We start from the raw sequence: 15,140 nt of genomic DNA, 5'->3' as shown, positions 1-15,140 counted from the left end.
CAGGGTGGCATGGGTTAGACTGCTCCATCAACTGTCCCAGTGGCACCTGGGGTTTGGGATGTGGTTCCGCATGCATTTGTGGGAACGGAGGAGCGTGCAACCCACTGGATGGTCACTGTACCTGTGCTCCGGGCTGGAGAGGAGAGAGATGTGAACTCCACTGTCAGGTGAGTTATAGGATTATATGGAAGCTCCCGAAGTTTTTTGAAAAAGAAAATCATTGTTCTATGTTTTATCACTACTTTTAAAAAAGTGGTATCTTATGAAATTTGTAAATAGAATTCACACAACAAAAATATAAATCATTTGAAGTTTATATTTGAATAAAAGACAAAATCTGATATTGAGAAGTTTGAACGTTTTTGAACTGTTTTTGGACCTCAGCTTTTAATAACACTAAACATCTGTATTTTGAAACGGAGCCAAACCACACCTCAGTTGGTTTTCAGACCATACACCATATTTTTGATTATCTTGATAACCAAATGCCACATGTCATATGAGTGAACATGTTTCTACATTTCTTCATGGATTGCCTTGTTTGTTTGTTTTCCTTTAGGATGGTACCTATGGTCTGGATTGTAAAGAACGCTGTGACTGCAATCATGCTGATGGATGTCACCACGCTACTGGTTACTGCCACTGTTTGGCTGGATGGACGGGTAACACCTAATTACAATGTGCCATGTGTCATAAACTGGTTGTGAAGCAGGCAGCGTAGGACCCAAATGCAGTCACAGGCAGAACTTTAACAAAAAACAAACAAACACAGCTTTTATTATAGGATATAAAATAATACTGTCACGGGGAGTGAGATGAGCCGTGTGGAGATGATAAAGGCAGGAACTTGTAAAGGTGTGAAGGTGGTTTATTGAACACAAAGTACAAAATAGAAAAACGGCAAACAGGTCTGCAGACTGTCTAAACTGAGAACATGAAGGGGGATGGGCAGAGATAAGTGACGATGGACAGCAGGGAGAACAAACAGATGAAACACGGTGGATACACAGACGGACCAGCGGCTACTACAACAGAAGACACGACTTAAATTAAGTCTGCATACTAAGATTGTATTTAAAATGCGGAGGTCTGCATTTAACATAGTTATTGACTATGTGCACGTTTGCCTTCTTTAGGAAGAACCAGTATTATGGCCTCTGTCCAGGATGGGGCCATTGTTTTTTTACTGTAAGGCGTAATTAAAAGCTTATGATGCCTTAATCTCCCTTTTTTTCTTCTTTTTGTCATCTTCACCGGGGGGGTTGGCAGGGGGCTTTGCTGCTGATCCTCAATTAGACCTTCTCTAAAACATAGCCATGGACTCACTTCTCCTTTAGCATCAATAGATGTTTTGGTTTTTTTCGTTCACATTCAGGATTGCAGTCTTTGATAGTCAAATTAATGTAAGAATGTACTGCAATGATGGAAACACATCTGTGTGTGTGAACAGGTATCCACTGTGACAGCGTGTGTGCAGAGGGCCACTGGGGTCCAAACTGCTCCCTCCCCTGTAACTGTAAGAATGGAGCATCCTGCTCTCCAGATGAAGGAACCTGTGAGTGTGCTCCAGGATACAGAGGCCCAACCTGTCAGAGAAGTAAGTCCCACATCAACACCACACAATACTGCAAAATTATCACATAGGTTGTGGTGAGCTAAAATGATATATAGGTTTATTTAACCTCACTCTGATTTAATAGTTATTATAGTCACCAATAGTCATGATTAATATCAGTGTTGTTAAAAAAAAGTCTGGAACAGAAATAAACTTTGGGTTCACATTTGGAAGAGAAAATGAACATCAAAAGCAAAATGTGATGTGATTAACCTGCATCTGATTATTTAAACTAGGGGCTTTAAAATATTTCGACATGGTTCAATTAAAATATTTGTACTTATTATCTTAACTCATTTAATGTTAAAATATATAACAGGAAGGTCCATAAGTATTTGGACAATGACACAAATGATGACACACGAGTATTTTAAGATGTAGTAGAACTACAGATTTTCTGTTTTAATGTAAGGAGTTTAACGAAAGTATTACACTAACTGTTCAGGAACTGCAGCTTTTCATATACATAGTCAGATATTTTTACAGGCTCAAAAGTGATCTGAGCATTTAATGACAAGAAGTTCCATGACCAAGTGAGGCCTGTTGGCTTATTATTCCATGTGAAGTTGAAAGATGTGGAGCTGAGAGGTGTCAATGCAAATAAAGTCAACATAAGGTGGAAAACCAAATTTTATCAGAAACACCAAAAACTTTAGGAGCGATCAAATGAATTAACTTTAGTTAATAAAAGCTAAAGCGTGAATGTCTGCCAGGCTTCACAACACTTACTCAAGTCATGAACATTCTTGAGGAGGTAGGGTATCATTGAAGCCAATCTTCAAAAAAGAAATTTAAAGACCTTCAAAAAGTGTGGAGAAGATAACTTCTTTGGCTCCTTTTAAGTAAAATATAAATACATTTAAGGTGGCTCAAGAGTTTTGCACAGTACTGTAAAATCCACAAGGACGGTGGACAGAGGAATAAAATTACCACAAAAAAATATCCCCTCGCTGTCCACAAATATATAATCCAAAAATGTTATAAATTGCATGTTGTGTTTGCTCTGTTTTGCTCGCAGTCTGCTCGCCAGGTTATTTTGGTCACCACTGCAGTCAGACCTGTCCACAATGTGTCCATAGTAATGGACCATGTCACCACATCACAGGACAGTGTGAATGTCTGCCAGGCTTCAAGGGAGCACTGTGTAATGAGGGTGAGTGACAGGCCACATACTGTTGCTTCCAAGAAACAAATGCTGGTCACGTAATTCAACTAGTGTAGGTAAAGGGTTAGTGGTCAAGCTTCCTGTTAATGTTAATCTTTGATGTAATATTCTGAGTAAAGTATGACACATGTTAATCAAGGACTGAAGACAGTCATTAGAATAACTATCAATATTTGTGTGCATACACATTTTAGTTAAAGGCAATAGACACTAAATGTTCAGAAATGTTTGAACATAATCACATGATGCAATGCACTGCTCAATAAAGCACAGTTAATTGACACAATATTGACGATTTGTCTATAACTGAAAAACACAATGAACCCAATCACCACAATCCCAGGATGCCAGAGAATAATTACACAAATACTGTGCAGTTAAGGACAGTGTTTAACACATGTCTATTAGGGGTGGGGGGAAAAATCGATACTGTGTAGTATCGTGATATTTTGTTTGCTAATAATGTATCGATACAGGGACAACAGAAATCGATATTTTGTTACATACAATTTTTTCGTGGACTGGAACTGACTTCAGAGCATGTTGATCCTTTTTCTGAGCAAGTATCCTGACATTCCTTCACTGTCCAAATGTGTTTAACTTTTTTATGGCAGCAATAAACATGACAGTTTACTTATTTTAATTTAAGACATGTTTTATTTTAATTAAGTTTAAAACGTTTTTATTTAATGTAAAATTATATTTTGTTTTAATTTACTTTCAAATTCTTCAGTTGAATTTGAATATTGCAAAATATTTTTAAAAATTGCAATAATATTGTATCGTGAGTTGTATGGTGATTCCCACCTCTAATGTCTATACAGTGTGTCCCAGTGGCCGTTTTGGGAAGAAGTGTGCCCAGAGCTGCAGCTGCACAAACAATGGAACCTGTCATCCTATTGATGGCTCCTGTCAGTGTTATCCAGGATGGATTGGCAGTGACTGCTCTCAATGTGGGTTTACTCTGGAAATAATTATATATTGCAATTTATATATGCTTGATAATGTTACCGCCCTGTATTATTCTTGGTTATGAAGCACTAACATTTGATTATCACATTTTGTAGCTTGTCCAACTGGTCACTGGGGACCCAACTGCATCCATACATGTAACTGCCACAATGGAGCATACTGCAGCGCTTATGATGGAGAATGCAAGTGCAGCCCAGGATGGACTGGCCTCTACTGCACACAGCGTCAGTCAAATTGCAAACACACATACACATAAACACACACCTAAGTTATGTCATTTAGTCCAAATTGTAAATGGTTAAGAGAAAGACAAATTTTTGTTCTGCCATTGTCGAGCATTGCCATGCTCAAACTGAAAAAACAAACGATAAGAAACAATCCAAGGGCGCAAACCTTTCTTGGCAGTTTTTAATTTTTTTATTGTATTTCTATATATTAATTTCGCTTTCTTTCTTTGTTTTGTTTTTTTACTTTAAGAAAATACTTTAAGTTTGTAGTGCAGTAAAAATCAGATAAGGGTGGCATGACAGATGTTTAGACAAACATTATGTAGGAGTAAGTAAAAAGTATTGATTTGTAAATAACTGGACATGGAAAAGTTGTTATAAATGTATATAAATATAACTTGTTATATAATATTATACTACAATTTTTCTAACTAACTTGCACCTCATTCTCTTTCTTTTAGCAATACTTTCTTTAAAGATTTAACACATTTTTTTGTCAACTTGAAAGAAGGGTTATGTATAGGATGTGTACTGTAAAAATGAGATCGGAGGTCAAATGGGACAGGATATTTGGATGCAAACTCTAATGTGATATGTCGAATCCCCATATACCAGTATTATTTCCTAAATGTTTCCAATACAAACAAAGGTAGTTCAATAAGGAGAGATAATTTGGAAGAAATGAACATGATTTGTTGCAATAGAAAAATTAATGCATTTGGCAATTAGATACGATGACTCATCATGGCAGAACAGAATCCCAGTGACAACAGGATTTAGGACAGGACCCCTTGGACTTAAGGAGCTTTGATGGTGCTCTGAGTGACTCGGGTGAGGTGGAAATTTGAGGATGCTGGCTGCATGAATGAGAGCATGAGAGGGAGAATGACAGGGCACTGATTTTTAAACCACACAAAGTGGAAGCTAATACGCCTAAGCTTCATTAGAATTTTAAGCATAGTTTAAAAGATAAAAGACATTTTAGAATTTTTATGAAACTTGCGTTTATTTGACTTTAAAGAGGAGTGACCTTAATAAGAAGTGGGCTACCGGAACAAGAAGGCAAGGGACGAGAATAAGGAGCTGTTGGAATGCTGCTATGCAAAGAATTCCAGCAAAAGGGGGTTACATGAATAGGATGTGGGACCTATGGCTTCTTTGTCACCCAACTTCTAGATTAAGAGTGAATCAACTAATAGCGCAGTGTTCCAACACCCAGAAGAAGCAACTGCTACAACTAGAGATTGATGAGGTACAACACAAATGCTATGGCAAGGGTTGGCCAGGACCTCAGGCCATGGGGGAGATATCATCATCTCTCTGAGATTGGGTACCAAACACGATGAACAACTGATCCATTGAAGGCTTTGAGTTTGAAAGAAGCTGAGCTGAAAGAGAAGCTAAGCTAAGAGATGGCTAAGTTTGAAACCTGGACCCTCCGTGGCCGATTACCAAGCCTTGGCTACCCACTTGGAATGGTATACCAGAGAGAGCTAGGAGAAAAAGCCAGCTGTTCTCCACTAAATAATTCAATCTGTACTATCAGTGGCAGAGGAATGATATGAGCAATGCACCACCAAGACTGGAGACGGCGCAATACTGGAATAGCATATGGAAGAAAGATGCTCAGTGGCTGGTGTAGCTAAGAACAGAACTGAGGGGATTGCACTACATGAACAGTTGAACATTACAGTGGCAGGCATACAAGAAAGATTGTAAAGCATGAAGAGTTTGACAGCACCAGGCCCTGACATGATTCGCACCTACTGGCTAAAACTAACTGGAATCCATGAGTTTCTGACAGCACAATGGAAAAGCTGCTAAGTGATGAGATGCACCCGGACTGGCTAACTTAAGGCCAGACAGTCCTGATCCCCAGAGGGGACCAGTCACATCTAAATACGATGGGACTGTTAGAAGCCACTGTCATCAAGACAAGTAAGGTCCTTACTGCGAGGGACCAAGCAGCCAAGGCATAGAGGACACAGGAAAAAATGTCTTCAAAAAAGGTTTTCTTTATTTTAACCCTCAAAAAGACAAAATTCCAAAACAGAATTAGCAGGCCCATAAAAGAGGTCAACTAAATATAACTCTACAAAAAGTAATTTCCAGAAACTTAAACAAACAAAGTGGACACAACTTAACCCACAAACTGACCTAATTACAAAGACACATGAGGGTAGCTTTTAAAGTGGTTTGGCCAAACCATTTACACACAGTAGGGGGGAAAACAAAAACACACACTAATATTAACTAAGCACAGAATAACATAAGTAAACCTAAAACACCCCTGTTCCTGATAAGCACATGGTTGGTCCTGCTGAGCAGGCATTTTGTTCTCAGAGTCCTGAGCCAAGACAGGAAACAGCCACCGCCCAAAACCAGGTAACTTAAAGAAAGAGAAACATAATTAAACAGAAAACATTTTTAGAAAAACCCCACAATGCTATTATGCGCGCGCCTCATAATATCAGTGTTAGGTTTAAATAAAATGATTAATGAATTATATTAATGAAGAAAACTGCAAACCAAACTAATAAAGTGAACAAATGGACTTGATTTACCATGTGTGGCTGATGCCATTACACTTACCATGAATGGGGGCTTTCATCCCAAATCCAGCACCCTGAGTGACCTTAGTGTTAAAGGTCCAAGTCTGATCCTATGAGTATTACCCAGTAGACGTGCCCATGAGTACCCCGCTTATCTCTGAGTAACTATTGTCTCTGAGTAACCTTGCAGGTCAAGCGAAATTTCTCAACCTCACCTGTTAACAGCAGAGTCTATATTCCTCATATATAGGCATATAGTCCATGCTATTGGTAACTGACTGGGTTAAGATGGAAGCACTTTTTCCAATAGTACCTACTCGAATCGACTCGACGCAGCTCAAGGCAATACAACTTGGCTTGACTCTATTTCTGTTACAATCGAGTACCATCTTATGTGTGGTGTCCTTATAGCAACACGGTCAAACGTCCTGTGAGGTCATTTGTATTCAACACAAATGCTACAAAATAGGTGGATGTCGAGGCGATGTTTGTACCAGCTGCTGGGTCGATGGCTTTTTGTCAGACTCCGGAAACATGGTGTTGTTTTTGTGACGTTGACAGGTTTCAAAAATTGCAGTTTTGGTTTTTGTGAAGAAGACGCTTTCATGACTCATTGAGTGACACAACTTTCAATTCAGTTTCATTTATACAGCTCCAAATCACAACAACTGTTGTCTCAAGGCACTTTATATTGTAAGGTAGACCCTATAATAATACATACAGAGAAAAACCCAACAATCATATGATTCCCCCATGACCATAAGACTGACTAGCCAATTGATGACATGCATTCTGTTGATGTCATACTTTTGGATCGCTTTGGATAGCTAGCTTGTAATAATACTCATCGTTCTTGTATTGACATTTGTGTCCCAGTGGCAGGCGGGTCACATGTTGGCCATAACACAAATGACTAGGTAGCATTAGCAATTTATAGCCAACGACCTGTGTTGTTTATTTATTAACAAAATTTCGATTAGAGTGAAAATATAAGATTAGGTGGGCCCCATGTGATTTTTTTTTGGATTTTAAGGGGGGTTCAGCACTCTTCTCTTTGGGAATGGCTGATCCAGATGATACTGGTATAATCTTGGATAAATTTGTCAAAGGTACTTTTTTAATTTAAAAAACGGCATATTTTAAAAGTACAGAATATAATGACGATAACTTCTTTGCAGGCTGTCCGTTGGGTTTCTTTGGGAAGGACTGCTCTCAGACTTGTCAATGTAGGAATGGAGCTGACTGTGACCACATTTCTGGACAGTGCACATGTCGAACTGGTTTCATGGGGAAATACTGTGATCAAAGTAGGTTACAAGATATTGCTGCCTGTTTTGTTTGCTTTTTTGTGTTATGTTTTTTTTTTAATCATATTAAGTTTCAGTTTTTCTTTTCTTTTTGTTTTTGTTTTACTTTAATCTTGTCTTATTTTTCAAGTTTTTAAACAAAAGTTGGAAGCTGCACTATCCTGTCCTTTGTTCAACTCACTTGGCAGGTTTTAATTATTTTCTTTGTGCATTCTTGATTATCGATATAGCGTTATATTGCAAAAAGTATTTGCTCGTTTGCCATCACGTGCATGTGAACTTGAGTGACATCTCATTCTCTCATCCATAGGGTTTAATATGCTGTCGACCCACCTTTTACAGCTCTAATAGCTTCAACTTTTCTGGGAAGGCTTTCTACAAGGTTTAAGGTTAATGGGAATTCTTCCATAAGCGCATTTATGAGACCAGACACTCATACTGGACAAGAAGGTCTAGCTCTGCTTTAATTCATCCCTTTCTGTTCTTTTGGGCTGAGGTCAGGACTTGCTCACCCATGTCTTTATGGGCCTTACATGTGCACTGGTATGCAGTCATCTTGTAACAGGAAGGGGCAATCCCCAAACTGCTCCCACAGAGTTGGGAGAATGAGATTGTCCAAAATGTCTTAGAGTTTCTTTCGCTGGAGCCAGTCCCAATTCCTAAAAAGCAACCCCACACAATAATCCCCCCTCCACCAAATTTTTAACTTTACACTGCTCGGCCAATGAAATTTCATTAATCTAATCTAAAGGCCAAATGAAGTTTGAAGGTCTGTAGCGACTGACTGCAGAAAGCTGGCGAACTCCGCGCCTAAGCATCCGCTGATCCTGCTCTGTGATTTATTGTGTCCCACCACTTTGTGGCTTACATGCTGTCATTCCTAATCACTTCCACTTTGTCATAATAATGATGTTGATTGTGGAAAATGTAGCATCGAGGAAATTTCATAAGTATTTCATATCTAGTCTTGTTGCACAGGTGGCATCCTGTCACAGTACCATTCTGGAATTCACTCAATTCCTGAGAGTTAGTTTTATACACCTGTGGCCATGGAAGTTTTTGGAAAACCTAAATTCAATTCGGACAGCACGGTCGCATGGTGGTTAGCACTGTTGCTTCACAGCAAGAAAGTCCTGAGTTCAATTCCACCATCAGGGTTTCTGTGTGGAGTTTGCATGTTCTTCTCGTGTTTGTGTGGGTTCTCTCCGGGTACTCCGGCTTGATTCCACAGTCCACAGACATGCAGTTAGTGGGGATAGGTTAATTGGAAACACTAAATTGCCCATAGGTGTGAATGGTTGTCTGTCTATGTGTTAGCCTCGCGACAGACTGGTGACCTGTCCAGGGTCTACCCTGCCTCTCGCCCTAAGACAGCTGGGATAGGCTCCAGTGACCCCGTGACCTTGAAAAAGGTTTAGTAAATGGATGGATAAATTCGGTTATTTTGATGGGTGGGGCAAATATTTTGGCAGTATAGTGTACATTGGGGTTTTTTTTGGGATCTTGCCCTTTTGCCTCCCTGCCTTGGTAGATTTTAAGGTCCATGTCTGTTGTTAGTTTTGACAAGCCACAAATGCAGTTCTGCAGCTTCTTTCCTACCATCCTTGATGGTCCATTATTTGCAATACTTATACTGATTTAGAACGTGGCTAAAGTCAAACCAATCCTAAATAGCGCTACATCCAGATGAACAGAATTAACCTTTTTCTTTTCTTTTTCTGTTTTCCAGAGTGTCCTCCTGGTTTATATGGTTATGGTTGCCATCAGGTCTGTGACTGTCTAAATAATTCCACTTGTGATCACATGACTGGTTCGTGTTACTGCAATTCAGGTTGGAAGGGAGCTCGATGTGACCAAGGTGAGAATGTACTTCAGTAAAAATGGAATCAAACGTTGTTTAATGACACAAACTACAAACCTAATTCACAAAAACAAAAAAGTTGTGATGCTGTGTAAAATGTAAAATAATCAGAATACAACAATTTGCAAATCAGTAATGAACTTATCACTCAAAGACTTAGATGGAATTTTACTTTTTCTGAAGTCCTTAACATTAGCCTTGTCTGTCCTAATAGGAACAGGCCATATTGATGTGCTATCCTAGACCTAAAAACAAAATGAAGACTTTGGAGTGGCCTAGTAGAGGTCCTGACCTGAATCCAACTGAGATGCTATAACATGACCTTAAAAAGATGGTTCACGCTCAAACACCCTCCAATGTGGCTTAATTACAACAATTCTGCAAAGATGAGTGAGTCAAAATTCCTCCACAGCACTATAACGATAAGGCTCATTTTCATTTATCGCAAATGCCTGATTGCAGTTTTTGCTGCTAAGGGTGCCGCAAGCAGTTATTAGGTTTAGGAGGCAATCACTTTTTCACACAGGGCCATGTAGCTTTGGATTTTTACATTTTATTTACATTTTATCCCAAACATTTAAGTGTTCAAACATACAAAAAAAATAGGAAATCAGGAAGAGGGCAAACACTTTTTCACTCATCAATAATTCAGTAGTGTTTTTCAGCTAGATTTCAATTTGTTTGTGTAAATAGTGAGTCTTCTTCACTCAAAAGTTAGTCACATAGTTCCACAGGGTTCTGTGCTGGGACCAATTCTATTTATATTATACATGTTTTGCTTAGGCAATATTATTAAAAAATACTGCACATACTTTCATTGCAAATGATTGCTTTCTGTTTTACTTTGCATTTTACACAGCATCCCACCTTCTCTGGGATTGAGGTTATAGAGGTTTAATTTAATCAAATTTACTGATTTCTCTAATCACTCTCCATTAGAAAAACTAACTCATTTAAACCTAACAGACTCAAAAACATCTAACTCTTATTCTACATTCCCTCCCCCTCCTGTGTGCAGCTGGTGTGATTGTGGTGGGCAGCCTCAACACTTTGACTAGTGCAGCGATGCATGTAGACTCTTACCAGATTGGAGCCATTGCAGGAATCATTATCCTTGTGCTGCTTGTGCTCTTCCTTCTGCTCCTCTTCATTATCTTCAGGAAAAAGCAGAAGGGCAAAGAGCCCACCATGCCATCTGTGACTTACACTCCTGCTGTGAGTGTTGCTGCTGATTACAATATAACAGGTACATTTACATATTTACTTGTTTTAAACTGCAACTAGGTCTCATTGTGCTGTACCAGCATTATTTCGTCTACTATTTATACTGTTTTCCTTGTTTGTTTTATTGATTTTAAATGGTTAACCTCACTACAGATTTACAGTTCTAAACCTTATATTGCTAAGCTTATATTGTTAAATACCAGAGGTGTAAAATTCCTTTCATAGTAAGGGAAGGAACACTGGTTATGCGAAGCTAAAATTGCAGGAGTTGAGTTGGTTTTTCTTGCTATGTGGTAAAGGAATTACATTTTCACAATGCACTCTAACTCTTCATCATCACACATGTTGGATATGGTGACAAGCAATAACATTTTAGCTGTTAAAAGTATAAATGAGGTTTGTTTGTTTGTTTTGTTTGTTTGTTTTATCACTGAAGAGTTGAAGCCCCTCATACATCTCAGGGTTATGAGATAACCCCAACATCAGAACTATATTCCAATGAGAGCCTTCCAGAGGCAATTGCTTCTCCTTTCCTAAACCCTGTACTATAATGCAGGATTTTGGCTTATCTTGGTGTAACTTCAAGGTTAACCTTGGGGTTTCTGTACTATGAAGATGTGTCACTTCTTCAAGGGGTAATTTAGGTTGTAATTTATACTGTGAAACTAAACTGCTGCAGTGCAGGTTAGATTTGCAACACATATTAGGTTAGGTATAAAATCACTGCCTACTGACCAGTTAATTCCCCACAAAACAGCACCACCATTCCTGGAAGATCCATAGACGTCTGCAGGTAGAGAAAGAGATCTAAAAATGTTAGTATCATCTTAATGTTTCCTTCATGCGTATCATGAAAGAAACATTCCTTCATGATGTATGTTGCATGAACAATATCATGAGAACAATACAACAATTGTATTGTTCTATAAGCATTAATATATGATCCTAAGCAGGACACCTACACTGTCCTTGCTGATCTCATATCAAATTTGTCCATAAAATAGCTGTACTAAAGTAAGCCTATATGAATGTTGAATTTTGTTTTATATTAATCTTTACTCAACATCACTGAGTCTGTTGCTGAGAGAATCAAAACAAAAAGTGTTAGTAGAAGGTTATGTTTCAGTTTAAAATAGGATGTGTGCCAAGTTTTCATTTACAACATCTTTTTTGGCCTTTTTCAGCTTTATTTGATAGACACAGTGAAGAAAGGACAGGAAAGCAGGAGCAGAGAGAGACAAGGGGGAATATGCAGCAAAGGGCCAGACTCAGCGCACTGAGCTAAACCAGCACCCTCTGTCACAGCATAATTTAAGCACATTAGAGATTCTCTGCTGGGGGAATGCCTTTTATATGTGCAGATTATTAAGCCATAAGAATTACAAGAAGATACAAATATAAATAATAATGAAGCCAAAAACCAAATAGAGAATATTTAACAATAAACAAGAAATCAAAGTCCAAGAGTTAAGAACCCTGGGGTAAAACCAATGACTGCGACAAGATTTACTTTGCTCCTCAATTAGACAGCTAACAGGTCTAAGTTAAGTAAGCTGTCTAAGTGAGCTACATGTTCACTGAGTACTTCAAAAGAGTCTTTCCACTCCTTCCTTTCCGGAGTCCAAGTCATTCCGGCTGAGTTTAAGCCAATGACCCAACAGTGTCCTGAAAACTTGTTTTTACTGGCATGATCATCTCCAGTGACACTCTCCCTCCTCCCACGCACACAAGCAAAACTGTTTTAATTACCTCTGTTTTTGAATCTGCTGTAACTGTTACAGTTGATTAGAGTCAGTGTTCTTCTTTTCTTCAAACATTCTGTCTACAATGTGGGCTATAAGCACAAGCAACCTGTAATTATCATTATTGGTGATTTATTGTTGAGGTCTCTTGTGCTATCACTTAAGCCTTGGTTATACTTTATCCACAAGTATGAGGTGGATATCCATGGCCCCAGATAGTAGACTTTAAAATATGATCACAATCAAAATGTTTAATTAATCCCAGAAGAAATTATGTAATAATTAAGAGACAAAGAAAAGTATGGAGAAAAAAAAACAGGAGCAACTGAAACCGGCTGCATGCCAGCTTACGCATGCGCATTCACTTGTGTACAACAGGAATCTCTCCAGCTGTCTGTATCTGTGTCCACAGAGTATTATCAAGGCTTAACTATCTCCATGGTGGCAAAGTGGCAGATATGATTGAAGTTCTGCCATTATTCACAGACTTCTCTCTACTCAGACACTAATTTTTCCAGTTGGTACCAATGACGTCATGGATGAACAGTCTCTTCACTCCATGACTAAGTTTTTGGCAGTAGCAGTCCTGGAGCCTGAAGAAGAACATGTGTTTTTCTGTCCCTAACCCTATACTTTTAAAAGCTCTGAACATTTCCTTATGCATGAATTGCTAAAAAGAAATTGGTAAAATGTGTAGTATTGTTATAGTATTTCATTCCTCCTTGAACTTTGACTGGAAAAATTATTTTTGATATTCATCAAAAGTCAAAACTATTCACACACCAGATTTAAAAGAAGCCATTCACAGGTCTTGGTCCTGAAGTTTTCTTTCTACTCACAGCACTACAATCCACAATCATCCATTTACTCTATACACTTTAATTACTTTATTACTTTTCTAAATGTTTTCTAAACTATATCCATTTAGTTTAATATCATGCACATACGCAGCTCAAGAATATTACACGTGAAGTTGATGCACCTGAACATAATCCAGTTTTTCATCGCTAAAGGTCTTCAATACTCTTTAAATTAACCTCCTAGGACCGGGCGTCCACATACATCACATTTTGGGTCGTATAGACCAAAATAATAAATTATGCTCTACAAGGGCCTGATGTCCACTTACGAGGACATTATACTGCCACTATTCTATTGAAATTAAAAACACATGTTCTCATATGTGAATCACAGTTTTCTCAGAAGCAAAAATTTTTTTTTTTGAAAAAATCAGGTAATTCTTTGTTCTTACATTCATCAGGTCACAATCAGCCCAAATAGCAAAGAGAAATTAAAAATGCATGCCATGAAAGAGTTCGGGTCTTATGAGGTTAAATTTACTGCGATTATGAAAAAAACACATTTGTCTTCTTGATTCTTGAGGAAATGAAGCTTTCACATTTTGTAATGTGAGATGTATTCTATGAATAAGTGTGAATGCATGGTAAATGCAAATAAACAACAGACGATGGGACAGATGTCTCCGACATTTGAGTGAAGCTTAACCAACAAAATGACTGTTTTACAGACTGCCCCAGACAGCAATGACATGAAGAAATGATATATATACATGACATACTTTGTATCTAACAGCTCCTGTAACTTTTCAGGTGGTTATCCAGCAACATGTGAGCCCCATCTAAGCAATTATTTCTCCAACCCTAGTTACCATACTCTGACCCAATGCATCAGCCCCCAGCGTGGTCCAAATGGAAAGGTAGAGATTTAAATCCTCTAAGACAGAAGAACAAGGAGATTGCAGAGTACAATTTCTGTTGACTGTCTGTAAAAGAACATACTAAGAGCTATTTTTGTGCCATTTTTAGGCGAAGAACAACCAGGTTTTTGTAAACGTTAAAAATATGGATCAGAGAAAATGTGCTCTTCTTGTTGATCATACTGGCACACTACATGCAGAGTGGAAACATGGGGACTGCTTAAATCAACTGGGTGAGTTGTGGATTGCAAATATTATAATCAGCTGCTGTGTGCGTGCGTGCGTGCGTGCATGTGTGTGTGTGTGTGTGTGTGTGTTATCATTATCAAAAAAACAAAAAATTAACATTGCATGATTTCCTACTCCACATAACTATATTGTGACAGACACGAACAATCTAGGGTAGGCTAAATTATTACATTCACTTTGAATGAGGCTGCTGTACATAGAGGATCCAGGTTGTGTGATGTGCATTTTTGACCTACAGTGAGTAGATTCTTGCTTGTATAGTTCTGGGTGATCACTTACATATTATGTGTGTACTAAGCAGCTATAAGGTAAGAAAACATGTTAATTTCTTTAGGTCTTGTCTATGAATTCAGTTTTATGTTGCTCGCTTTAGACATAAGATGATAGAATTATATTATAATTTGTAATAAATTTTACCAGTTTAGGATGACTGGAAAAATATTGTGGTCTACCACATGTGTAATATGATGTTTCTGTAAGTTAAGGTGTTAATTGGTGCACCATCAGTG

General features: G+C 38.2%; 1 protein-coding gene across 1 annotated transcript in view; it reads left to right on the top strand.

Moving 5' to 3' along the window:
• Positions 1 to 15,140, top strand: part of megf10 (multiple EGF-like-domains 10) — a 56,963-nt gene that overhangs the window by 34,309 nt on the left and 7,514 nt on the right. Inside the window, exons 12-22 of the mRNA XM_087844036.1 lie at positions 4 to 167; positions 560 to 662; positions 1,451 to 1,597; positions 2,634 to 2,768; positions 3,605 to 3,733; positions 3,848 to 3,976; positions 7,710 to 7,838; positions 9,568 to 9,696; positions 10,718 to 10,945; positions 14,276 to 14,382; positions 14,492 to 14,615. Of these exons, the coding sequence (XP_087700162.1) occupies positions 4 to 167; positions 560 to 662; positions 1,451 to 1,597; positions 2,634 to 2,768; positions 3,605 to 3,733; positions 3,848 to 3,976; positions 7,710 to 7,838; positions 9,568 to 9,696; positions 10,718 to 10,945; positions 14,276 to 14,382; positions 14,492 to 14,615 (1,524 nt within the window). The remainder of the gene's footprint in view (positions 1 to 3; positions 168 to 559; positions 663 to 1,450; positions 1,598 to 2,633; positions 2,769 to 3,604; positions 3,734 to 3,847; positions 3,977 to 7,709; positions 7,839 to 9,567; positions 9,697 to 10,717; positions 10,946 to 14,275; positions 14,383 to 14,491; positions 14,616 to 15,140) is intronic.

This window comes from Neolamprologus brichardi, chromosome 7 (genome assembly GCF_056152115.1).
Source record: "Neolamprologus brichardi isolate AB-2024 chromosome 7, ASM5615211v1, whole genome shotgun sequence".
Classification (NCBI taxonomy): Eukaryota; Metazoa; Chordata; class Actinopteri; order Cichliformes; family Cichlidae; genus Neolamprologus; species Neolamprologus brichardi.
This window is presented reverse-complemented; position numbering and strand designations above follow the sequence as displayed.